At 52.2% G+C, this 26,658-nt stretch overlaps 1 protein-coding gene across 3 annotated transcripts; it reads right to left on the bottom strand.

The window, feature by feature from the left end:
* Nucleotides 1-1,079: 1,079 nt before the first annotated feature.
* Nucleotides 1,080-19,416, bottom strand: NAXD (NAD(P)HX dehydratase). Of its 3 annotated transcripts, none has more exons than XM_079902701.1 (10): nucleotides 19,349-19,416; nucleotides 15,824-15,974; nucleotides 13,884-13,929; nucleotides 12,899-12,987; nucleotides 9,745-9,853; nucleotides 4,294-4,344; nucleotides 4,111-4,215; nucleotides 3,191-3,311; nucleotides 2,089-2,209; nucleotides 1,080-1,357 (listed from the first exon to the last, which is right to left on the bottom strand). In XM_079902701.1, exons 1-10 carry the CDS (start codon nucleotides 19,392-19,394, stop codon nucleotides 1,156-1,158), a joined length of 1,041 nt encoding a protein of 346 aa, XP_079758827.1. In that variant the 5' UTR covers nucleotides 19,395-19,416; the 3' UTR covers nucleotides 1,080-1,155. The 3 variants fall into 3 exon arrangements, with proteins under 3 accessions (XP_079758827.1, XP_079758826.1, XP_079758828.1); XM_079902700.1 differs by lacking the exon at nucleotides 19,349-19,416 and adding an exon at nucleotides 19,222-19,343; XM_079902702.1 differs by lacking the exon at nucleotides 19,349-19,416 and adding an exon at nucleotides 17,327-18,061.
* Between the last annotated feature and the right edge of the window lie 7,242 nt (nucleotides 19,417-26,658).

The following is a 26,658-nucleotide window of genomic DNA, read 5'->3' as shown; positions in this document are numbered from 1 at the left end:
GACACTTAAACTCTTCTACAGTTAGATATGAAATAACAATGGTAAACATTTTAAAGGAAATCTTGAAAGTCCACGACTATTTAGAGGAAGTGGGACCTTTCTGCGGGGAGGTTTCTGACCGCAGAGCAGGAGTCCCTGGGGAAGGACAGACGGACAGGCCAGGCCCCGCCCCACAGAAGGCGGCACCGACGCCTGAGAGTACACTCAAGCACACGTGCTGTAACCAGCCCAGCAGAGATGTGACGGGAGACAGCCAGCTCTCGGGCCACGAAGAGAACTGCCCACACAGACAGCCGCGCCCAAGCTGACCTGATGCAGATGGGACAACTCACTACAGTTTCAGAGAGAACTTCTTCAGAACGTTCCTGAAGCCACACCCACTCTCGAAGCAGAGGGACCCGCCGTCCTGCTCCGTGAGCAGGCATGAAGGCAGTGTTGGTGCCCCCCACCTGCGTGCCATCTCCCGCCCGACCCCGGAGCCCCAGGCGTCCCTCCCACTCCCATGTGCCGCGCTGGGGCCTGTCAGCCAGCACCCGACTGGTGCACAGGCCAGGGGCCCAGAGGCCCTACCTGTGCACTCGGGGGTCAGGGTCCCATTCGCTTCCCTTCTGTGATCTTCCCAGCTGCCTCCAAAAGGGTTTCAGATTTCTCATTATTCTGAAATATTTCAACCAACTGACGAAAACAAGCAATGCTTAATATTTCTGCCCAGATGTGTCCAACCGAATCACGGTTCAAAAAGAAGCAAAAATGAGCTAAAAAATGAATGCCACATCCCTTCGAGGACCTCAGTTTAAAAAAGAAAACATCACTCATGTAGACATTTGAAAACGAGCGATGGGATCCCCCCGAGAGGACTACCGGAGGAGGGGAACTTCCCGCAAACAGAAGAATCGCACAGCAAAAGCCCACGACCTCAGCTGAGCTGGTGACGGACGGTCTCACCGTCATATGATTCTCTTCATTCTTTTCTGATATTGCCCAGAAGCTGAAAAAAGTTCAGGAATACTCTGTTTCCTATCATAACACCTCCAAGCACACAGCAGCTGAGCCAGAAAGTGCTACGTTCCAAGCTCTGACACTGTCTACGTCAACCCGCACGGCACAGACTCACACACCTCCCAGCGGACTCGGATGGACCGGAGGCGGGTCCCGTCACAAATGCAGCTCCCCTGTCGGGGCCACCCCTCCTCCGTCTGCACCAGCTGAGGTTTCGAAGAGTCTGCTGAACGCGGGCCCGAGCTCCCTGATCATGTCCGTGGTGGTGGTGGCGCGGCCGTGCTTCTGGAAGGCTTGGCGGGCACACTGCCTGGTGAGCGCACAGGCACCAAAGGCAGCCACGAGGAGCGGGCTGGACCTGCGGGGCAGCGGCGTTAGCGGGGCGTCGTGGCCACCGAAGGCCCTCCCTGTCCCTCCTGTGGTCGCCCGGGGACCCACTCTGGCAAGTTCAGTCTAACGTGCCGCTGGGCCTATTAGAAATGCCCGTCGGCCTGGAGAAAGGTTAGGATGCATCCACGTCCCGGCTGCAAGCCAGACCGGCACTCGGTCACAGGGTAAGTGCTCAGTGCTGTTCTAGGCCCTGGAAGACACCGGAGCCTGGGGACGAGCTGCTTGCTATGTTCCTGGACCCGTTACACACCCGCCTGCGCGCACACACCCCGCAGGCCCCCCGGGCCAGGTGTGCTGGGACCCCGCAGCCCGGCACCGTCAGGGTCGCCAGGATGGGCACAGCGAGAGGCCGAGGGCCCTGAGGGGTGGGCTGCCCGGGCCCACCCTCTGCCGGCGACGGCAGACCCCACCGCTCAGGGCGCTGTACCCCGTGGACAGTCATCTCCCGGCACACGCTCTGCCCCTGCCTGCGTGTCCCCCGAGGCCCCGGTCCCGCAGAGCATGCGCCGCAGACCCCCGAGCAGCACCCCCGACCCCAGCAGGGACACCAGAGCCCCCGGGCGAGCGTCCTGGGACCAACCCCTGCCCTGGGAGCTCTTCTTCCATGAGACACCAGCCCCTCAGCGGTATGTTCCAAGCAGCCACTTATTAAACATGCAACTGCTGAAACAGCACGGGAGGAACAAAGACTTGACTCACCCATTGGTCTTCTCGGGGCCAGCCAGGAGGGCCCAGTGCGCCAGGACGCCCAGGGAGCCCGACAGGAGGTCCCCCTGCCCGCCACACCTGCGGCCGCTGCCCTCCCGGCTGCACGTGAGCGCTGCGGGGTGAGGGGGCCGTGTGAGAGGGGCCGTGCTCCGTCACCTTGCCCCCACCCCCGTCCTGACACGGCAGGCGGAGGCCCAGCTCCCCCAACCAGCACCGAGGGGTCTGTGGGGACAGGGTGGGGACGGTGCCCCCGGCCCAGGGCGCCCGCAGCGGCCCTGCCGGGACTTCGTCTGTGCCGTGCCGGGAAGTTTCTATCTCTTGGGGAAACGTCTTAACCAGCTGCTACGCTCTCTCTGTTAGAGTCTAGAGCACCTTCCAGCGTCTGACTCGCGGGCTTCAGGGCCACGCAGAGGAGGCTCTCTGCGTCTCCTGTCTAGCGCGTGACAGCGAGCGTGTGTGTGTGACGGTGTGTGAGCATGCACACTGCTTCCTGGGCACCGGTTCCGTGTGTACAGCTCCCTCATCAACGCCTGGTGGGCTCCTGCCTCCGGGGCAGACTTCAGCAACAGGAGGACTCGTCTGCAGGGAGCAGAGGCGTCACACACCAAACCCTGGTGCGGACGCGGGCAGGCCTGCTGGGCTCTGCAGCCACGCTCGGGGCCCAGGGGCTCCCGCCCCACCGGCAGCTCCTTGGGTGTCTCGTTTTCCGGGCGTTTTTATAAAACAACAGGAAGCAGTGAAAGACTCAAGCAACTGCATCTGTGCCTCAGGTGAGGTGGCAACGGGCCTGCAGGGTCGCCCGCTGCCCAGAGCCTCTGCTCTCCTTGCACAGCACAGACAGAACTGCACCCTGTACCTGGTGTCGACCAGGACCAGCATGCATCACTGCCACATCCCTTTGCAAAACAGCGAGAAACAAGACAAAAATGGCCTTTCCAGAAGCTGTGGTTGACACGCTCACCAGGGAGTCCCTTCTCTGGGGGGTAAGTGTGCACGTGTGCCCGTGTGTGACCGTGTGTGAACAGGAGGTCCTCCTGGGGCTGGTGCCCAGCGTGGCCGGCCGACACGCAGCGTGAAGCCCTCAGCCACTCACCCTGCCCGCCATCAGAGATCACGTCCTGCTCCCCTTTCTGGACCACGGTGACGTTGCCCAGGGCCTGGCTGAGTCTCTGCACAGATCTGTAGCGGTCCCTGCCATCCAGGGGGTCTCCCAGCTACGACGGAGGACAACACACAGACACAGCTGTCATCAGACACGGGAAGAGCCCATCCACCCTGACCCCGCCTCATGCGGGGAAGGGCCCGCCGGGCACCTGCCGACGGCCAAGCTCGGGCCCCACGTGCAGAGACGTTTCCGTCCACCAGCGGGAGGGAGACCCAGAGTCAGGACTACTGGCCCATGGCCGGGATTGTAAAGGTTTGCGAGGGATGCGACTTCGAGTAATAACGAGCAAACATTTACGGCACTAATACGTGAGGACGCTGGGCTTACATACACAGCTGACCCTCGAACAACACTGGTGTGAACCACGAGGTCCCACTTACATGTGGATGTTTCCCATAGTACATACCACAGCCCTACACAATCCGAGGCTGGCTGAATCCACGGACGTGGGACCAAGGACACGGGGAACTGCGTACCCGGAGGGCCGACCGTGAATCACACTCGGAATTTTGACAGCGCGCAGCCTTCAGCGCCCCTAACCCCCGCTGTTCAAGGGTCAGCTGTATTATTTTATTTCGTCCTCACAAACCCTATGACGCAGATTCCATCATGCTCCACACTTTACAGAGGCAGGGGCAGGGATGGAACGATCCGCCCAGGGTGCATGGTGGCAGGAGGGCGGGCTGACCCCAGAGGCCACCTTTCATCCAAAGACACGCTAACTGGAAGATGCCCCATCATTGCACGCACCCAGGAGCGCACGTGTCCACCCACCTCTGCACGTCTGTCCCCGCAGGTGCACCGCAGGATGAGCCCCTCACCCCTGCCCGGGACGTCGGCTGACTCACCACAGCCTCGGCGAGTCTGCTGAACTCCACGTGGTTGGGGGTGAGAACCGCCTTCTGGTAGCCTTGGATGAGGGCCGGCTGCTGAGCGACCAGCCACAGCCCGTCCTGCAGACGAGGACTCACGTCACCGCGAGGCCGAGGGGTCCCCTGGGAGGAGGGGACGGGAGAGGAGGCCACACTCACCGCGTCAATGACGATGGGGATGCCCCTGGTCCTGGACGCTTCTAAAATGCCCTGCGAGGAAAGGAAGCCAGGCTGAGCAACAAGCCCGTCGCCTCTCAGAGAGGGTACAAGAAGCCGAGCAGTTCCTGACGGACTTCAACCTCAGGCCATCAACCAACAGGCAGGAAACAAGAAAGCAAATGCATAAATAAGCAGAAGAGACTCCGTAAGGCTGGGCCCCGGGAGCTCTGAACACAGGAGCTGTAGAAGAGAGACTCTGTAAGGCCGGGCCCCGGGAGCTCTGAAGACAGGAGCCCACGGGAACCGCCACGCAGTGCTGGGTCCCAGGCCAGCCCACGACGGACAACCCTGGGCCGGCACCTCCAAATTTCCAACAGATACTAGCCCTCAGGATTTGGAGCCGAGAGGCCTGAAGTCTCGGGAATTCCCCAGCTCCTTAGTTTTTATCTATTTCTCATAAGTAACACTTCACGTGCTTTCAAATGAATGGCCGTAGTAATGAACAGCGCATCACTTCTCTCTGAGAGTGCTATACTACAAGTTTGAGGCTTTTTGCTTGAAAATTATACGTGTGTCTGATCAACATGACTGCTGATTATCATGCACCAGTATCTCATGACAAGGGCATTTACGGCCACAGCACGAGAAGAGGACTCCTACCCGATAGATACTACGTAACAGAAAACTCTATTAGAAGAGAACGAATGAGATACATGACAAGCAGGGATAATTTAAAACACTGGGAGATAAGCCCACGTCCGTGAAGTAGCAGTGAGGAGTGCAACCTCACCCAGCACGGCTGCCCTGCCCGACGGCCTGTCGCACCTGCCGACGCCGGTCTGAGTGCTGGGAGTGTGCCCAAAAGCCCCTTCGGTGGAGGGTCAGGGTACAGGGCCCACGGAGGGCTCCCTCCTTAAACAGTGGAAATGCTCTGTCTGCTTGCCCCGAGTCGGGCATTACTGTTAGAACCAATTCAGATTTTCTGAGTCTCTGTACTTTCCTCCCAGAGCTCTTACAAAGACAGCGGCCCAGTGAACGTTCAGACCCGGGAAACGTGAGCCGACACCACGGAGAGCACATCAGTAACATCGCACAGTGTGACACTCGGCCTCCTGACGCAGAGAACGGAGGGCTGGTCTTGCTTCCATGGCTCAGAGGGCCTGTGCACTTGACGCTGTCACGGTCACGGCATCTGGAGGGTCAGCGCCACCAGCACGTGCCGTGCCGAGGCAGCAAGCCCTGCGCACACACACACATCCGGACAGCAACCTGCCCTAAGGGAAGAACGGGCAAACGCAGGAGCCAGCCACACACAGGTCAGGAGGGCTAACGTGGAACAGGGAGCTTTCTACACACGAGGAGGGGGAGTGAGGAGTGGCAGCTCCCCAGAGCACATCCTGGGAAGGGCAGCCCTTGCTGGAGAGCAAACTGCTACAAGCTTCTGGAGAAATCCGGGAGCATCTCTCAAAAACGTTTCAGTTTCGCACTGTGTGGCTGGACCACACTGACCCCACTCAGTGTGCTCCATCTCAGGCCCGCAGCCCTGCCCCTTCCCCTCCCGCGTGAGTGACTGAGCTGTAGCCCACTCGCCAGGAATGCGCCCAAGCCGGACAAGTTCCCTATCGACTTGACCATCTTTCTCTGATATGAAAACTGGAGGAGTGCCTCTGCAGAGACCCCCCGCCCCGGGGCGGGGGCGGAGAAATAAAGTCCAGTTCCCATCAGTGTAGACATGCGTCTCACTTGGGGGTCAGATTCTTTCTTCAGAAATCCCCTTGGACCCCTTCCGTGCAGCTAGGGACACCTGGGTCATCTTCCACCCGATCCTGCCTGTATGTCAGTCCCCACGTAAACTTCAGAACTGCACTTCACTCAGGTGCCTGCTTCGTTTTTCAGTCTTAAAAGTTCCTTCTCAGTTCAGAGGATGTTATTCAGTATCTCCACCTTCCACAGATACTCTTTGATTCAGCAATGGAACTTCTACAAATTTATCCTAAAGAAAACACCCAAAAGAAACAAATAGATATACAGAAATGTTCAAGGCATCACTAACAGAAAAAATGCTGTAAACAGCTGAAATGAACTAGTTAAATACATTACAGCATATTATGATGAGGCTATAAAAAATAATGAACACCTGCATATCCTGCCAGGAAAAGCCTCCAAGACACATCCATCCATCCAGGAAAACAACACGCTGCCAAAGAGCCCAGACACCAGGCGGGTCCGTCCAGACCCTACAGCCACAAACTCTGGCTCAAAACCAGCTTATGAGCTGGAAGACTCAATATTGTTAAGACAGCAGTGATCCCCAAATTGACCTAGAGATTCAAGGTGACCCCTACCCAAATCCCAGCTGTCCATTCTGCAACTGACAAGCTGAGCCTAAAACTCATGCAAACTCACGGGACCCAGACTAGCCAAAACAGCGCTGGAAAGAAGAAACTTGGAGGACCCACACTTCGCGATTTCAGAACTTACTGCACAGATACATACTCAAGGTAATGTGGTTACTGGCACGAGGACAGCTGTACAATCGATGGCACAGAAAGGAGAGCCCAGAAATCAACCCTCACACTGATGTCAACTGACTTCCAACAAGGATGCCCAGAGAATTCACTCGCCCGAAGAAGTACTGGGACAACTGGATATAAAACTGGACTGAACCCCTTCCTTAACACCATACACAAAACTTAACTCAAAAGGGACCACAGAGCTAAAAGAATAAAGCTCTTAAGAGAAAACATAGGAGTAAATATTGCGTCAGGCAAAACCCTTAGATAAGACACCAAACGGAGGTGTCGTATGATCCAGCTTCTCCAGTCTAGGTATATACCCCACAGAAATAAAACCATAAATCCACAAAAGACCTTGGAAATGAGTGCTCACAGCAGCACTATGTGTAACAGCCAGGAAGCGTAAACAACCCAAATGTCCATCAGCTGACGAATGGAGTTTAAGAACGCGGTCTCTCCATACCACGGCCCATCACACGGCAACGGAGGGCGTGAAGCGCCGACAACCTGCCACAGCAGGGTGAGCCCTGAAATGACAGACACCACACAGCGTAGGATGCTGTTCCTACGAAGGTCCAGAACAGGCCAGTCCACGGAGACAGAGAGTAGGTTAGTGGTCACCGGGGTGGAGGCTGGGAGGAACGGGGGGCAAGTGCTGACGGGTGTGGGGAGGAAAACGTCCTCAAGCGGACTGTGGTGATGGCTGCAAACTCCGTAAATATACCAGAAGCCACTGAATTGTACACTTTAAATTCGTCCATGAGTGCGGCAAAGGTTACTGCCACAGCCACCCCAGCCTTCAGCAGACGCCAGCGTGGAGGCCAGGGCCTCCACCAGCAACACAGCGATGTCTCACTGGAGGCGCAGATGGCGGTCAGCGCTTTGCAGTCACAAAGTACTTGTAAATTAAAGCACCTACACTGTTTTTTAGACATAATGCTATTGCACACGTAATAGACTACAGTATAACACAAACGTAACTTTATCTCCACTGGGAAACCAAAAAATTCACGTGACCGGCCTTATGACGAGAATTCGCTTTATTGCAGTGGTCCGGAACCGAACCCCCAGTACCTCCAAGGTGAGCCTGTGCAGAAGTATAGTGAAATAATCACCAGTCCAGCTAACCCACACAGCCATCACCTCCCCGGGGGAGAACGTAACCTCTCCCCACTGCCCTGACGCCCCGCGCCCGGCAGCCACCCTTCTCCTCTCTGCTTCTCCGAGCTCACCTATTCTGACTCCACACAGAAGTGAGATCGCGCAGCGTTTGTGCTGCTGCCCACTTCACTTAGCACCTCGTCCTACAGAGGGTACATATGTTTTAACCAAACCGTTTGAAACAGGCAATAATAAACGGACCAACTATCGACACTAAAGTTGAAAACACATTCCTGCTCCACTCCATCCCCAGTCACATGTCACGGCCACTGTTTCTCCTCAGTGATCATTCATGGGCTTGAAGAAAGTGAAATTTCCAGCCCTAACTTTAACCCCAAAGGCTGGAAAGATTTTCCGTGGAAGGGACCCTTAAAATTCACGTTCTCACTCAATTCTGGTAAAGCAAACACACATCTGCCTTTTAAAATGTTCTTTACCCACAGATTGCTGAAAGTCCAACCAACATCACAGCGCCCTACACCTTCTTTCCCTTGAGCTTCTGTGCAGCTTAACTCAAAAAGCAGAAGCTGAGCCAGGAGCCCCTCCAGCTGCTGAAGCAAGTGGCAATCAGGGCCACCATGACCACTACCCCCTCGAGGCATGTGGCCGACACCTCCCAGGGCTGGAGCTGGGGCAGGTGGTCTGGGGGCACTGAGAAGGGCCCCAACGAGGGCAGGGAGAGCTCAGCAGGTCCCTGAGATGTGTCCCCTCGGAGAGTGACACCAGGGCAGTGTCGGAGGACCTGGGCAGCGGGAACACACAGAATGTGGGGTTGGTGTGCCAACCGAGCTATTTCCCCTGATCCAGGATAGCATTTATTTCTATTTCAACTTTTTGAGGCTAAAAAATTAGTTTCATCTTCTTAGATTAAAGCAGGCATAAAGTTTCAGTAGTAAGGAAGAGCATAAATGATCAACGAAAAAGTAAACGAATGCACGTGTACCCACGAGGGTGAACTAGGGTCTCCTGCCCACTCCCCCATCACCCAGCGCCGGCTACGCTGGCTTTAGCTGAAAAGGACGGCAGGGGACAGAAGAGAGTGCAAAGGCAGCAGAACAACTGGCCCGTGGGGTCCAAGGCCCAGGGATTTCTAGACCAATGAGGACCTCAGGTGGTCAGAGGAGCACCAGGTTAAGAAATTAAACTAACAAGGGCTTTCAAGAGGACCCGCTGACGACACAAAGCTAGAAGCACCAGAACACCTTTCACGTTTCTCTCTAAGTGCACAGCTTACAGCAACGGTGAGGTCACCAGCAGCACCCTCTCCCACTGGCTCGCTGTGACAGACTCCCACTGGTCCCAGCCGGGCACCGCGCAGAGCGCTGCACAAAGCGTGGCCCTCGGCCGGCCCCGGGGGGCACTGCGCCCTTACAGCGGGCACCAGGAGCAGGCTGCCAGGGGTCCCCAGCAGGAAGGGGTCGCGGGGAGGTGACCGCGAGCCTGAGCGCACGCCCGGCCACTGCTAACCCCGCTCAGCCCGGATGCTGGGCTGGTCACGTCGGGCCCCATGGAGACTTCCTCGGCCACAGCCTGAGACCAGAGCCCCGGGAGCGAAAGAGGGCGCCGTTCAGCGGTGCCCTGCTCTGGTTTAAGCACATCCCTACCTTTATGCCTAGTGTCTCCTCTATTCCCCAGACCACGTTCTATCGGTCTCAACTCCTCCTCCAAGACGCACACAGAGCAACAAACAACGGAAAATGCAATTCCGTCAGACTCCCCCGATCTAAGGGCCGAGCCTGTGGGAATAGGCGTGGTTAATAATTCTACACGTTACCTTGACGTTTTCCAGAAGAACGTCGTCTCTGCCTAAGCCAGGCCCTACGACCAGGGCGTGCAGTCGGGGCAACCACTTTTCCACATCTTGGACGGCACTGGGGCTGTCACTAACAAAGGAAAAGAAGGGCAAAAGAGCTTGAAATTTTCATCTTTTGTTTACTTTATTAATGAAACTACAGATTTTTCCAGATTTTCCCCCAATGTCCTTTTCTTGTTCCAGGACCCCAGCCAGGACCCCACCATAGTTGTCTAGCTTTCAACATTCAGATGCCCCTGAAAGCATTCTGCTAAGTGAAATGAGCCCAAGAAACACAAATAGCGTATGCTCTCTCTTATATGTGGGACCTTTAAAGCAAACAAACAAAACAAAAACACCGCAAAAACACAACACCAAACTCACCCATAGAGAAGAGACTGCCGGTTGCCAGCAGCTGGCGGGGTTGGGCGGGGGGGACTTCTGGGTTTTGTTTTTGTTTGTTAAAGAGCAACAGAGCACTGACACGTGCTACAATGTGGACACCTCTCGAAAACAGGATGCTAAGTAAAAGGCGGCAGACACAAGACCTCACAAATGTCTGATTCCACGCCTAAGAAATGTTCAGAAAAGGCAAATGTTCGGAAACCAAGCAGATGAGAGGTCGCCTCAGGCTGGGGTGGCGATGGGGAGGGGCTTCCGTCCTGGAGTGGTGGGAGCGTCCTAAGATTATCTGTGACGTAACAACCTGGCAAGCATACCACAAACCACTGTACAATTAAAGTCAGTGGATTTTACAGTGAATCCTATCCCAGTAAAGCCGTTCCCTACACACACATTAGCAACAGTCCCGGGAGCAATGGTGAGAGAGACACTAATACCCAAGGACTGATGGGGATCGGAGGCAGCTGCAGGGAGGAGGGGCACTGGGTCAGTGGGTGGAGTTTCAAAGGAGCTGGAGGTTTTGGAACGAGAGGTGATGGTCCGGGAGGACGCACGTCCCACCTCCAGACCCAATGGCTGGGGGAACAAAGGAAAAGCCACCTCCACTTAGGAGGCTCGCAGGGGAAGCCACCCGCTCTGGGGACAAGCAGACAAGAGAAGGAGGGAGCAGCAGGGGCAGGAAACACGGTGAGAAAGTGCTGTTTTACAGGAAACGACAAAGAGCATGATGTATGGCGTGATGTGAGGGCAGCATACTCTTGGGGATGAAACTCAAGCACGGAGCCTCTCACTTGCTGGGCCCCTTCCCAGGCCCCGGGAGGGACCCCAGCAGTTTACTCGAGTGGTCCACATGTTTCTGTGAACTCCGCAAAGGTAGGCAGAGGATCTGGGTCTCACCAAAGCTGAGGCAAATGGAACTTCCTTCCCATCAGAAAGAGAGTCAATAATGCAGGGTATATAGTCATGATCATACTACACTTTTTTTCTTTTTCTTTTTTTAAAATTAAGACTCACGGGGGAAAAAGTACGTAAAACACGTTAAAATAAGACACGATGACTCATTTCAAAATGACCTGTGCCAGTCTGGTTCCATCACACAGGCGCACAGATGCAGTGCACGCGCACTCCTACCTGTGGTGCAGACGTCCCCACCTCAGGCCTGCAGGGAGGCGTGTGCCCGGCGGCGCCCCGACCCCCCCGCAATATCAGGAGCCCTCCTTAGGCCCAGACCTGATGCCTGCGCGCTACTCTGAGGCCCGGCCGCCACTCTCAGGCTACCAGACAGCCTGCCGCGCCCCCCAGCAGCCCCGCTCGGGCTGCCGGCGACCCCGCACTGGGGACCCCACACTGGGAGCCGAGGCCTCGTGTCTGGCTCCAGGCACGGGCTCTTCCAGGACCATCCGCAAAGCTCTCCACTCGGCCCCAGGACGCCCTCCAGGCCCCTCCAGTCTGCTCCCAGCCGCCAGCGCGCCGGGCCCTCCCGACCCACACACAGCTTCGCCTCCTGGTTTAAACCAGCCCACGCGCTGACAACTCCCATATCTAGGCTCCCCTGCCCACCCCACGGCTGCCGGCACATCAGCAGGCCATGGAGATGACAACCTGCTCAGCCCACACCCTGGTGGCTTCCCCACGCTCCTGCCGGTCTCACGGCCCACCTGCGGGAGGGCGGGGCTGCACTCCCCTGCTGTGGCCAGGCTCTGACCTGCTCCTGTCTCTAGCCCAGCATGCAAGTAACCCCAGGGGCTTATCACAGTCTCCCAGTGGGACCCCTGCTTCCGCCCTGGGCCCCAAGGGCCAGAACCCTTACTATGACCCCCACAACCAGCAAAGCGTGGCCCTGAACCTCTCTGGTCACCCAGCCCCTCCCAAGCACCCCAGACTAAGTGTCCCCAGCAGGCCTGCAGCATGAGCTCCCACGCCCGCTCCCCACCAGCCCCCGTGTCTGCGCCTTCACCGGATGCCACGCCCTGCGCCACTGCCCACAGCGACCCTAGGAGCACCCGCCACACACACACACACACACACACACAGACACACACACACACACGCGCGCGCGCCCAGCACTCCCCGCCCCGTCCTCCCTGCGGTCCTCAGCACCGCCTGACAAGCTGTTACCTCACTTGTCCTCCAAAGCTGTGTACATGGCCCAGTAGACGCTGACCACGCGGGCTTTTACATGTAATTAAAATCAAAGTAAAAACTCAGCTCCCGAGTCCCACTGGCCGCGTTTCAAGCTCTCAGCAGCCACAGTCTCGCACAGCACCGAGAGGAAAGCTTCCCCGTTGCAGAAAGTTCCAGGGCACAGGCTGCCCTGGAGAGGAAGCTGCACGGGAGCAGGTCTTGGGCTGCCCAGTCAGATGCTGTCCCCGCGGAACCCAGGACAGAGTCCAGTAAGCGCTTGCTGAACGATCGAACGGTCATTACTGCTGCCACGTGAGACTCTGTCACAGGCAGGCCCACGGCCCCTCCTGGGCCTAGGACCCTCCGGCCATTGCCGACGGGCCACAGGGGCCAGCCCGGGCAGCCCTGGTGCCCAGGTCTCCTGCACACTGTCTTATTCTGACTACAGACGCGGGTTCATTATCGTTCCCTCGCTTCTTCTGACAGCACCCTCCCACCTGCCCCCTCCCTGCACCGCGGCTACTGCACAGCGGCTCCACGAAGGCGCAGAGACCCTGTGACCCAGGAGAGTGGCTACAAGCCCCGCGCCCGCCGGGGCCCCACTACTCACAGAACCGGGTGAACGATCAGCTCCGGGCTGTACGACTTGATCACAGGCGCGGCATCCTGGGTGGTGAACACGTGGGACAAGTCCGCGCCCTGAGGAGGGGCACAGGAGGCCGGCTTAACGCGGGATTCGCCCGACAGACACTCAAGAGCACTGGTGGCTCTGGTACAACCGTGCGAATTCCGCAGCACTGTCCCAAAAGAAAAGCACCCACTGCCGCAGGTAACCCACAGCCAGGAGGCGGCTGAGAGGCCTCCGGCTGGCGGCAAAACCTAAGAAAGGCCTGGAAAGAGAGGCGGACTTCTGCTGCCGCCAAAGAGGCAGGTGGCCCCGCCGGCTCAGGTGGCATCACGATGAGGTCCGCAGAAGCACAGCCCATGTCACAGTCCCTATGCCACTGGGCCTCCAGGACTTGATCAAAACGCTGCCGTGACAACTGCCAAGGTTAAAAGAGGTCCACTGCTTATGCTAGGACTGAAAAGGCAGCCTGGATCACTGTGGTGAAGTACAGTTCTAAAAAAAGTTTAGTTTAAAAGAAAATGAGTCCCAATCCAAGTTACTTTGTGGCTGCACAAGAGGTCAGGGTAGATTTAAAGGTACGTCTCTCTTGGGCTTCCCTGGTGGCGCAGTGGTTGGGAGTCCGCCTGCCGATGCAGGGGACACGGGTTCGTGCCCCGATCCGGGAAGATCCCACATGCCGTGGAGCGGCTGGGCCCGTGAGCCATGGCCGCTGAGCCTGCACATCCGGAGCCTGTGCTCCGCAACAGGAGAGGCCGCAGCGGTGAGAGGCCTGCGTACCGCAAAAAAAAAAAAAAAAAAAAAAAAAAAAAAAAAAAAAAGGTACGTCTCTTACCACGATTACCCAAAATGCTATTCAGATTTCTCTGAATATTGAGAGAATACTCAGAAAACATTTGCTTCAGTCATATTTAAATAATCCAACTCTTTACTAGAAAAATCCTGAAAAAGAAGCTATGAACAAACATACCACTTTGAGAGCTGAGATTGCTGCAAAATAGGGGGCTCCAGTGTACCTAAAAAGAAGACATTTACAGTCAAAAACTTCTGAGAATGAGGCAAGCACACCAGGCTTATCAGTAAATTACACAGACACGCAGCACCCGGGCACGGCCCAACCCCCTGTAGAAGCTCGGGAAAAGGCTTATTAACACGGATCAGTCCCAGGAAAGCCAATCTTTCCTATGAGGCTCTGAACCATGTCAGGAGAGGCAGGTCCTGGCCAGGTGCTCCAAGGTCTCTCTGAAATGCTTATGTGCAAACTGAAGCCTTGACAGATGGCTTCAGGGGGCTGTACAGAGGTCAAACTTATCGAATTGTACATTTATAACATTTGCAGCTTGCCGTATACCAACCAGACCTCAATAAAGCTGTTAAAAAATGAATCTCCTAGTGTACAATGGTTCGGCAAGATTTACATCAACCGGAATAAAATGGTTATTTTCTACACCAGGAATAACTGATTAGAATATATGATAGCATCTACCATGCCAGCAAAAATCATAAAGCATCTAGGAATTAACCTTATAAAACACATGATAACTCTGTGGGGACATTTTAAAAACCTATTAAAGAACAGAAGAGATGTACACTTGATGAGAGGACTTAATATTATAAAGACAACACCTCTCTAGACTAATATAGACACAGAAAGCACTTCATTTATCAGAAATGCACACAGACACAAGTAAGAGAAAATGCAACACCAACCGAACAAGACTGGGGTTCTATTAGCAAGGATGGTAGGGATGTGTGTTAGGGGAAAAAACAAAGCAAAACAAAACAAAACCTGGAGGTCTGAGAAGACAGGGAGAGTTTCCCAAAGGCACTGCAGAGAAAGACAGTGTGCTCGAGGTGACCACAGGCCGGAGCCCCTGGACTGGCTGGCGCCCCAAGGAGCAGGACCCACCCCCAAGAGCAACGGTGAGCAGAGGCAGCGGTCACCTCGGACATGGGGACAAACGAGAAGAGACTTGCACGCCTCTCTCCTGCTTCCATCCGCTTGCTCGGAATCGCCTGTAACTGTGCTTAAGGGCACTTCAAGCACAGTGAGGAAAATCCGTGAACCTGACATCAGATGAGTGACGGTAACTGTTACGTCAATCCCAGGGGTGAAGAGCTTTGCTAACCCGAACAGGGAAACGCGCTCAGGGCACGCTGCACGTGTGACAGTCTCCCCAGGCAGAGCCACGAATTCGCCCGAAATGCCAAAGGACAGGACAGCGGACATACACACTCACCCCACAGTGTGAATACAAGCCTCGCTAACAAAAGAAATACATCCCCCTCACTTAGAGCAGTCACTGTCACGTTGGGTAAAGAAACACAATCTAGCTACACGTTATTTTAATAAGTACAGCCAACTACATGCTAAACTGTTGAAAATACAAGGCTAGGCAAAGAGCATATCAGTGCAAACAGAAAGGAAGCAGAAACTGAATGGTAACCAAAGTCGAATTTAAGTCAAAGGCAGCAGGTATCACAAGCAAGGACAAATTACAAATCTTTATGTGTCGACACAGCAGCATAATATATAAAACTAGAAGAGAAAAAAGGCCTCGGAAAAAAGCTAGGATCTGTCAAATTTCATAAGGAACTTGCAGGAATATCTTTAAATTAAGAATTTAATTAAGGAAAGCAAGCAGATGCTGAGTGTCTCTACCTTGACTACAAAGTAACCAAGGCTCACAGTAACGAACACCGTCAGTACAGAGCACAAAGTAAGCAGCAGCAGCCTCACCCAATCGGCGCCCCATGCTTTCTCTGCTACTCAATCAAACGTTCATCACTGAAAACTACTGCCGGAATATCAGAAGACACTCGGAAATGACCCCTGGGGTCCAAATGGACGGACGGAGGGACGACAGGTAGGCGACAGCCAGAGAAGGACGCTGCGTCCGCGCAACTTACTCTGGGCAGCCTCCCACCACGCCTATCCTCCCAGCTTGCCCTTTGTGCTTCCAGGCGGCCAGAGGAGGTACCACATTCCTCACCAGCTGCAAAGCAGCCTCCATGTCCGTCACTGAGCGTGCTGTATGCAGTGGAAATGCTCGATTTAAAACTGAAAAACAGGAAAATGTTCAGAAAGGTAAGTGTCTACCAGCATACATCAAAAACAGACTTGAACAAAATACCCCATTAATCAAAACACTTCCTAAAGCTGGCTTACTATGAATGCTGTAGATTTTTATCCAATGGTTTCATCATTTCATTTCTATAAGCAAATGCTGTTCAGAAGTAACAACACAACACTACTAATACCGTCGCATGGGCCAGATTTACTTTGAATGCATCAGACGTCTTGGAAGTCTACTTAAGCTTTCAGAAAGTTTTTTTTAACGCACTGTTACTTAATGAACTACACATATTTCATCGTAATCTTCCTTCAAGTTTATTAGGTCTCTTCTCCCCTTTGCTACTTTCCACGGTCTATTCAAGCCAGACAGGTGGTTCATGTTATTCCCAATTCATTTTCCAGTCGTGGTTCCAACACTCAATTAGATAATCAAATAACCTGGAAATGGCATTCTAAATAAGGAACACATCTTACACTGGATTCAAAGTGGCATTTTAAAATAGTTTGATCATTGAATTGTCTATAAATAGCTAATTTTAATTGGCCTTTCTTGAAAAACTTCCTGTGTTGCATGTTTTCCCATATTATTAAAAACAGCTCAGCTGTGAGAGAAATCCTGTGTTCTACAGAGCCCAACGTATGAATAGATAATAAAGCATGCATTTTCTCTAGAATTAAAGGATCTTTGCTGATACGAACAACATTTTCACAAAAAAGGCATCCGATATTTTTATCTTCCCATTATCTCAGCAGCAGAGGAAAACCAGACGTGGCTCCCAAGTCCAAGTGAAGGACAGAGGCTGGCTCAGCTCCACACATACGGTAGAACAGCTTTATCGTCTATCACTCTCACAATTTTACTTTTCACTCAACGACGTTACTCACGTAATTTTCCTTAATAAGCAGATGTAAACGCCTCCTTAGCCAATATATCAGATGGATGCTTAGACCCAAGATGTCCTACCTTCTTCCAAATCAACACAGGATTAAAACTCCAAACAGGATCGCCGTAACCCTAACCCTTTGGCCGTGAAAAGGCACAAGGCTTGCTCAACCATCAGTCCAGCCCCCGACACCTCTGCCCCGGGCCAACCTGACGCAGTGCCGGGCCACAGAGGCGCTGACCTAACAGAGCAATCAGCTCTCACTCCCCGCCCCCGGCCCCAACCTCCCGCACCCCAGACTCCCAGCCACGCACTCTCTTCGCCACCGTGCACAGCGGCCCTGAGACACTCTTGCCTAGGCTCCCTGGCCAGCTGCAGGACAGGAACCGCAGCTGTTACAGGCGGATTTCAGGACGGCCCTGCTGACCACTGACGAGCTGTCTGTGCGCTTACCGTGGTGCTTGCCATGCATCTGTGTCAAACTTGAACACACCTGGCATAAGGTGACTGGTCAATGTGAGGATATCGGAGAATGGTCTCTCCTCCAAATGCCCCAGAACAATAAATACCGGCGCTTTTTAAAGTCTGGAAATTGTAAAGACAGAATCCAAACTCACCAGTCACTCACGGATCGTTCTGAGTCCCTTACAATGTTTTGGGTTTATTAGCTGCCATCACTTTAAGCAGCCGGCCACACACGGAGCATCCCAAGACCACCCCTGCACCTTCTGCCTCCACAGAAGGAGGCATAGCCCCCACCTGTGACTTAAGGGCTGGCCTCCCACCCTCAACCACCTGGAACAGAGTCTGGCACAGAATAAGCCACTCAATAAATGCCTGATGAATTAACGGCATCTTGCCTCACTCTCCTCATTGGGAGCCAGTTTATCCTTCTTTTACAGACAAGGAAACTGAGGCTCAGAGACAGACCTGTGAAGATGCTATGGTTACGAACGGATAAGCCAGGGCAGAAGACACCATTTTACCAAAATGCTGCCATTTTCAGGCAGAAGAATTTTTTTTTTAATCAAATAATCACGCCACCAACCAAAAGACAAGTCAAATCCTTCTCAAATGCCTTCTGAAACCAATCTGGGATGGGTAAAAAACATCACTGTTGAGAAGTACAGCGTTTTCACTTTTTAACTGCAATTATATGACTGCAAAGCACAATCCCCCCTGCTCATTAGGGTTTTGTAACACTCACCTGAGATCAACACCTGTTAGTGAGAGGGCCAAAGGGAGGTCAGTTCAACTTCCCTATACTCCACAGAGAATCAAGTTTCAGCTGGCTTACTGACATGCACCATTTGGACTTATCCACAGAAATATTGAAATACAAACATCAAAGTTCTTAAGGATAAAAAGGCCTTGGCAAGAGTCAACTTGAAATTTATCCTAGTAAGTAATTTGTCTTCATACAATTCTGAATCTAGAACAGGTCATATCTGTCTGGTTTTGTTTGCTTTAAAGAAGCGTGGCTGAAGAGAGTTAAATAGATTTCTTTATTCTGGGCTGTTTTCTAGAATTACTTGCCACTCACAACTTTGCAATACCAATGTTTCTTGCTTTAATTTAACGTGAACCGTAGCTAATTTGGAACATGTGACAGCAATCTTTAAATTAACTGAGATGCCCTAAAGCTGGGATGGGAAGCCAGTTTTTGGTAAACGCTCCGCAGTTCGGCCTAATAATGAAATCTCAAGGCGACTCAGAGAGAAATCTTGCTAACCAATCACGGAGTGTACGAATTTAAGACCAACTGCGACAGATAAAGTATCTCCGAACAAACTGGTGCCCAGAAGCGCCTGGGCTGGTGTGACTGAGTGAAGTGCAGAAGTTGAGGGGCCCCTCAATGCTCCTCAAATCTCCTGAAACTACGGTGCCCAAAACCAAACAGCCAAACCCCCCTAACAGTTACTCTCCGTCCTGCCTGCTGCTAAGGACTACAGCCAAAGCGCGTTTTACCATTTCAGCTACTTTCTGGCTGGGAACCTTGGCTCAGGACCTCCTCCTTTACAAAACAGCAGCCTCTCCACGTTGTTGGGAGAAGTGAGATAATACAACACACTGTCCAGCGGTTTGAAAACTCTTAGGTACAATAATATCCGCAGGGCAAGAGGAGAAAACCATACAGGAGGGGATGGTGCTCCAAGTCGGACGCACTTGTCCCGTTTACGCCTCATTCTTTCTACACAGTGCGCTCTATTCAGCAGCCAAGGCCTGGCCGGGGTCCTCGGGGTCCCTCGGTTAACCCCTCCCCAGGTGGACCCAGGACCCGCGGCTCCGCGCGACCCCGGCCCCACGGCGGCGCCTCCCGCCCGGACGAGTAGCCCGCGGCCGAGTACCTGCGTCCAGCGGCGGCCCGTAGAGCACGAGCGCGGCCGAGAGCACCGCGACAACGGCGGCGCCGGCAACCGCAGCCCCGGCCCCCACCCGGGTGGCCATGGCCGGGAAGGCCGGTATCGCGCTTACCTCCCAGGCAGCTCCTGACGGCCCCGCAGCCGGAACTCACAGCCATCCGCGGACTTCCGGTATCCCGGCCGCCCCCGCGCGGCCGCGAGACTCACCGCCCTCGGCGGACTTCCGGTATCCCGGCGGCCCCCGCGCGGCCGCGGGACTCCCTCCCTCGACGGACTTCCGGGCTCCCGGCCGCCCCCGCGCCGCCGCCGGAAGCGGGCAGCCGACTCCCAGTGGTCCGAGGTCCGGAGTCGCCCCGCCCTCGGACTGGCCTCTGCCGGTCAAAGGTGGCCGGAGACGGTCGGTTTCATCTAATTTAGGTTTCGGCTCAACTGTCGTCTTATCCGTGCGAATCCTTTCTTGCCCATTCTGTATAAGAGAATTCACACCCCCTCTCCCGCCATCCTGCACCCTTGCCCTGCTTTATTTTAATTCATAGCACTTTTCACTACTTGACATGTGCATTCATTCATTCATTCATTTTCAAAGGTCTAACCCTGACTAGAAAGTTAGCTCCAATGGAAAAGCTTTATTTGTTCTGTGCTGTGTGCTCAGCACCTGGAACTGGGCACACAGTAGGTGCTTTTTCTCTCTCCATTGAGATATAATTTACATGACAATTAAATTCACTAATTTTAAGTGTACAGTTTTATGAGTTTTAACAAATGTATATAATCAGGTAATCACCACCGCATGATTTAGGACATTTCTATCAACACACCCAAATCATGCTTCTGATGCTATTATTATTTTTTAATTTTCAATTGTTCATTGCTTATATATGGAAATACAGTTGATTTTTATATACTGTCATTGTATCCTTTGACCATGCTAAATTTTCCTATTAGTTCCAGCAGATACTTCTGAGATTATTCGGGATCTTCTACACAAGCAATGTCAGTGTGCCCCTTTTTGAGGTGACATTAACTTCGTTAATTTTGATCGCTTGGTTAAGGTGGTGTTTGCCAGATTATTTATTATCAGCATGAACTACTGAATTTTTATTTTATTTTATTCAGAATTTTTATTTTTTATTAACCAGTAGGTTATTTATTACCAGTGTGAATTCACGAATTTTTATTTTATTCATTTATTTTATTTATATTTTATTTTATGTAATAATTTTATTACATTACCCTTTTTTCTATTTCCAACGGAAACATATAAACATACATTTATAAATGTAACTGTACATTTCAATGGGTCACCTAGGAGCCACCTCTAACCTTGTGATGTAGCGATTCTTGCTTCTCACAGAACGTGAGTTCCTTCTCATGGCACCTCCCCTTAGATTTGGGGGAAAAGATCTGTGTAAACTTAGGAAATGAGTACAAATCAGTTACACTCCGCATCTTCCTTGCTCCTCTATGAGGCTGTGAAGTCTGAGAGGTGGTGCTGCCCCCTGGTGGATTTGTGGGGATAAGAAATAAGAGGGTGGGTGGGGCTCGTCTCGGTGTCCAGGTTCACCGATGCCATCATGATTTGTCTTATAAAGCCTGAAGGACCGGGAGTGAAAGGTGACCAGCCCGCAACGTGGGCGCCCACCGCTTGTCCCTCACCCTTCCCAACATCACCTCCAAATAACATACAGTCGTCCCCCCTCATTCGAGGTTTTGCATGCCTTGCTTTCAGTTACCCTCAGTCAACAAAGATCCGAAAATATTAAAACGGAAAATTCCAGAAATGAACAATTCGTAAGTTTTTTTTTGGCTTGCGTCAGGTCTTCGTTGCTGCACACGGGCGAGCGGGGGCTACTCCTCGTTGCGGTGCGTGGGCTTCTCATTGCGGTGGCTTCTCTTGTTGCGGAGCACGGGCTCTAGGCACGCGGGCTTCAGTAGTTGTGGCTCGCGGGCTCTAGAGCGCAGGCTCAGTAGTTGTGGCGCACAGGCTTAGTTGCTCCACGGCATGTGGGACCTTCCTGGACCAGGGCTCGAACCCGTGTCCCCTGGATTGGCAGGCGGATTCTTAACCACTGCATCACCAGGGAAGCCCCCCCTGTATCTTCTGAGTCCATGAAATGTGGCCAGTGCAACAGAGGAACTGAATTTTACATTTTAATTAACTTACATTTAAATAGGCACATGTGGTCTCCCATGTGGGACAGTACAGACCTAGGACATTAAGAAGCTAAACAAATGGAAAATATTAGGTTAGCTTTGAGCAGGAGAAATTTCAGCGTGTGCTGTATCGTGCACTACACCCAACACTCCAGGTCACATTTCCTCCTGGGATGTTTGCTTTGCAGTTACTTAATATTCACCTGGAGTGCCCTCTGCTGTCTCTAGGATGACTGTGTTTTGAAACGTGGTCAATGTGAGCAATTTCGGATGAACATCAGTTCTATAAACTCTGAAAACTAGCCCAGACCTAACCATCGTTATCAGACAGTGCTGTATTTACGTCTGATCCTTTAGAGGTTATTCAAGCAGAAATTCTGCTGGAGGTAAGTTAGAAATTAACTCAGGAGACAATTATGAAATTTTATCATGGTAGTGAAAGGAACACAGACCTTTCTGGACTCTCGATTCGCCATTGTTTCTGCTAAACCTCTTCTTGGTAGAGATTATACCTTTAGGCCTTGCTAAGAGCTGGTGTCTGACATTAACACTTATATTCTGTCTTAGAGGAAAAATAGCTGGGAAAACCAGGACTAGATTTGCACGGGTCTGAGGCAGATGTGGGCAAAATGGCAGGTGGCCTTTAACATGGGTTCCAGGAATTCAAGTCCAATCCAGGAAGCAGGGAAACCTAATGAAGAATCTTAAGAAGAGGATTAGAACCTCTGTTTGGTTGGTGGGCATAACGATGTTTTGGGTCAGAATCATTTCTCATAGTTGATTCAGGGGCAAGTTAACAAAAAGTGAGAGAGAGAAGCCAGGCAGTATTTATCATCCTTAGGGAATACGGTCCTATTAAATTTAAAAAACATTTGGCATAGTTAACAAATTTATTGGGTAGAAAAAAAACAACGATGCAGTCCAAGTTTGTGGAGGAAAATCATTTGCTTATTCTGTAAGCCACATGCGTCACTAAGTAAAAATCTGAGCATCAAAGTTTTGTTACCCTCCATCTAGGAGACGTGGGGAACAATTAGAAAATGTGAATAATAAGGATGAAGCAATTCACGTGGGCTTAGATCGCCCATAAATACTTTAGAGAAAAGCACAGACCACACTGTTTGCCTTCAACTCAAAAGGCCAGAGGAATGAATTCAACGTAGGCGTGCTTTATTAGAGCAAGAGGAAGTAGCAGCTTTGCTTCTGTGGAGATTAAGAGACATTCCAGGTCACAGGCTTAGTGCCTGAGCAAGTTTCTAACCTGGGCCATCATGATATGGTTATGGTGTTGTTTTAATTAGAGGTTTGTAAGGCAGAACAAATATGTCGGAGGCTACTTAATTCACTTCAACAAACAGGTACTAATTCTTTACGTGCACAGGGCACCTGCAAGGTGCTGGGGCCAGTGTAGATCAGGTGGACCCACAAAATACAAACAGGGTGCCCAGTGCCACAGCTGGGAGGCTGGGCACTGCTGGGAAACGAGGAAGAAGAGGCAGTGGGGGGGCCTGCCCAAGAGCCACCTTCTTCCTGCTTGGCACAGGTGTGATGCTGTCACTTTACTTGGAATGGCGGCTCTCTCCCCAGGTCTGAAGGTTGATCCGGACTGATCTAACCTGGCACTGTGACCCCACTTCCCTTGGTAGGGTTTATGCATGAGCAATGCCATCCTGGCCACTAGGCTGTGAGGCAGGTTTCGAGGAGTGGGTTCTATGCTCTTAAAGAGGCAAGGCGGGTAGTCCAGTCTGTACACGTACCTGGACCTGGGGAAGCCGTCTCGGGGCCCTGAGGTCATCTTGCCTGAACCTGAGCCAATATTCGGCAGAGGCGGGGAGAGCGATGGAGAGCCCGGGTCCCAGCGATGCTGAGTTGGGCAACACTGGGCTCCCCAACATCTGAGGTACTAGGGCTTTTATCTGTTTTTTTTTTTGAGGGGGTAGGGAACCTAACACTGTGTTACTGCTGAAGAAGATGAGACCCAGACACTAAAAAGCAGCAGAGCTGGCGTCTGGGTGTGATCTACTCTACCCCACACTAGTTAATTTATACCTCTAGCCCTTCTGAGGCTCACCTTTCTCAGCCAAATAATAAAATATATATTAATTCGTGAGAAAAAGTAGGTCTTAGATGCTGCACCAGGGGGTCAGTATCACAGGTAGATTTTTCTTTCTTTGGGTTGACTTCACTTTTGTACTGTGTCAAACAGCCAACGGACAAGATTCAAAGGGCAAGTACTTTGTTTGATCTCTATAAGCAGCCTGTTCTCCGGTGTTGGAGGGACACTGAGAAGAGGCCCGGAGATAGTCAGGCTGGCAGAGGTGAGGGGCAGAGCGCTACCATCAACCACAGGCCTGCTGGTGTCGACGCAAATAATCAGTAAACAATCTACAAGAAGAATAGAAGAGTTTTATTTAAGCCAAACTGAGAACTAGCCCAGAAGCCCTCTTCCCAGATAACTCTGAGAAACTGCTCCAGAGAAGCACGGTTGCCAGCACAGTTTTATATCTTGTCAGAGCAAAGCACCTTAAACAAGTCCAGGATACATTTCAAGGAAAAACACACAGAGATCAGCATGTACACAGCGAGTCAGCGTGGCCCTAGACCTGGGAAGGGAGTCTTATCATCAGAGCATGACCAGCACTGACATCGCAGGATGGGAGGCAATTAAGCTTCCTTTTTCTTTTTCTTTTTTTTTTTTGTGGTACGCGGGCCTCTCACCGTTGTGGCCTCTCCCGTTGCGGAGCACAGGCTCCGGACGCGCAGGCTCAGCGGCCATGGCTCACGGGCCCAGCTGCCCCGCGGCATGTGGGATCCTCCCGGACCGGGGCACGAACCCGCGTCCCCTGCATCGGCAGGCGGGCTCTCAACCGCTGCGCCACCAGGGAAGCCCAAGCTTTTTTTAACATGGACATTTTTTACTTCCGGTCAATGTGCCCTTTTCTTTACCAATTAAAGCAGATGTACAATGTGTGTCTGATAGGCCACAGTCAGGCTGGTTTAGTTAGCATAAGATTCAAGTTAACTCGTGCATAAGCCAGAATGACTTCCCTGCATCTCAATATGTGGACATTTTTACCACTGATCTCAAGGACAGTGCGATCAGTGCTGCCCGGCTACTAATGACGCTGGTATTTGCAAACAGGCTTCTGCTCCTACCCAACAAGGGGGAGACAGGTCTGACACACCCATATAAAGACAGCTCTGCCCTGATACGGCAAGTCCCCTACATATGAACCCTCAAGGTGCGAGCTTTCAAAGATGCGACCGTGCGCTCCAGCAACCTCAGGCGTGAGGGAAACTGCAGCTCGCCCTCCGTCTCCTGTTGCTGAGGATCCTTCAGCTCTACCCTCTCCCACCTCCTCTCCCTCCTCCAGTCAGTAACTCTTCTTGCCTGTTCTCTCCAGGCCAGCCCCCGTATGCCAACTGTTGTACTTTTCAAGGTACTGTACTGTAAGATTAAAAATGTTTTCTTTATTTTTTGTGTTTGTTTTTTATGTATTATTTGTGTGAAAAGAATTACAAACCTATTACAGTACAGTACTATATAGCAGATTGTGTTAGTTGGGTACCTAGGCTAACTGTGTTGGACTTATGAACAAATTGGACTTATGAACGCACTCTCAGAATAGAACTCGTTTGTATGTAGGGGACTTACTGTACACCCTCCCAGACACCAGGCCCCTGGGACAGCACACACTCCTCTGATTTTACCTCAATGTCCATCTTCAGGCTTCCAGAACACCTCCGAGTACGTATTGTAGTTTCCCTTTGCTACTCCTCACGTTAGACGCTTGGGCCTTTGAGAAGAACTCTGTCCAAGCCCAGAAACGTGCTGTTGGCTTCTCGTCCTGTTGCTGTCTTTCCTGTTCCGGACAACCTGTCTTTGGATTTTCTACAAAATACTGCTTTCTGTGGTCTGTGACACATCTCCCTGCAGTTAAAAGCTCTATTAACAGGTTCAACTGGGACTCCTTGGAAAAATGCTGTCTTTTCCCAATGTTGAGATTTTCTTCCTTTAAATCTCATTTCTAGTAATATTTAGAAGTAACCATCTTTTTGGGTGAGAAGGCTGCACTTGTCGCTTAACTAAATGCAGAACCACACCCATTGGGTGTTTATAACTTAGTACACAGGTAAGGATGAGTCTAGCCTCCAAAAGAAGCCTTAGGAGCCAGATTCTGTGTCCAGGTGTTAGAAAGTAAACAGTGATGTTTCCAGAGTTGAATTGCTCTTCTCTGGGGCCTCACGGGACTGATGTTAGAAGGAATACCCTGCCCTGTGAAAGCACAGGGTAGAGTCAGCGTGGGGCTTACAAGGGTGTGTTTGCCCTTGGGACCATTTTACCAACAGCCCAGGTGTGGCGGGCAGATTGACTTGGGCCCATGATCCCGCCACTGGGGTCACCCCCTGTGGGATCCCGACCCCTTGAGTGTGGGCGGAACTGTGACTTGCTTCTAACCAGTAGAATGTGGCAGAGGGATGGGAGCCCTCTTCCATGACCACGTAACATAGATGTGTCTTCATCCCCCAGCAGACCCCAATGTCCCTCTCCCTTACTAACCGATGACAGAGCTGCATTACGGATAGTCCCACAGGGCAAGTAGCTGACGATGGTCTCAGGTAACGGACAGAAAGAAACGGAGGCCCTCGGTCTAATGGGCCACAAGGAACCAAATCCTGCAACAGCCATCTGAGCTGGGACGTTGGTCCCTCCCTGTCCAGCTCAGGTGGGACCCCAGTCCTGGCCTGATTACAGCCTGTGACAGACCCTGGAACATAATGTCCTTGGTTCATCCATGCTGTGGCGTGGGGCAGAGTCTCCTTCCTTTGAAGGCTGAGCAGTATTCCCTTGGACGGTTATGCACTCTCTTTTCTCCTCTACTGATGGGCACTTGTGTGCTTAGCTCCCGGGCAATAATGACACATGGTCTCCGTTGCTAACAATCTTAGCAGGGAGTAGGGCAAGTCCACTTATAATGCTTTCCGAATTTTAGAATATTTTCATTACTCCGAAAAGAAATCCGTGCCCATCAGCAGTCACTCCATATTCCACGACCCCTCCCCGAGCCCCTGGTCACCACTAATGGACTGTCTGTCTCTATAGATGTGCCTGTTCTGGATATTTCATAAAAATGGAATGAATATGTGGCCTGATTTCTTTCACGCAGCTGCACGTTTTCAAGGTTCATCCAGGGTGTAGCATGTGTCACTGCTTCATTCCCTTTTATGACTGAAAAGCACTCCATCTTGTGGATAGACCACGTTTTA

Source organism: Stenella coeruleoalba (assembly GCF_951394435.1).
Source record: "Stenella coeruleoalba genome assembly, chromosome: 18".
Lineage (NCBI taxonomy): Eukaryota > Metazoa > Chordata > Mammalia > Artiodactyla > Delphinidae > Stenella > Stenella coeruleoalba.
The sequence above is the reverse complement of the archived record's forward strand: the minus strand, read 5'-3'. Positions and strand labels throughout refer to the sequence as shown.

Excerpts from the sequence above, each read along its gene's own strand:
- NAXD (XM_079902700.1), bottom strand. The coding sequence starts at position 19,321 with ATGGCCACCCGGGTGGGGGCCGGGGCTGCGGTTGCCGGCGCCGCCGTT. Across the intron at positions 3,312-4,110 it reads GCAGACTCGCCGAGGCTGTG|CTGGGAGACCCCCTGGATGG; the intron begins GTGAGTCAGCCG and ends CCTCCGTCGTAG. Across the intron at positions 1,358-2,088 it reads GGCCCCGAGAAGACCAATGG|GTCCAGCCCGCTCCTCGTGG; the intron begins GTGAGTCAAGTC and ends GCTGCCCCGCAG.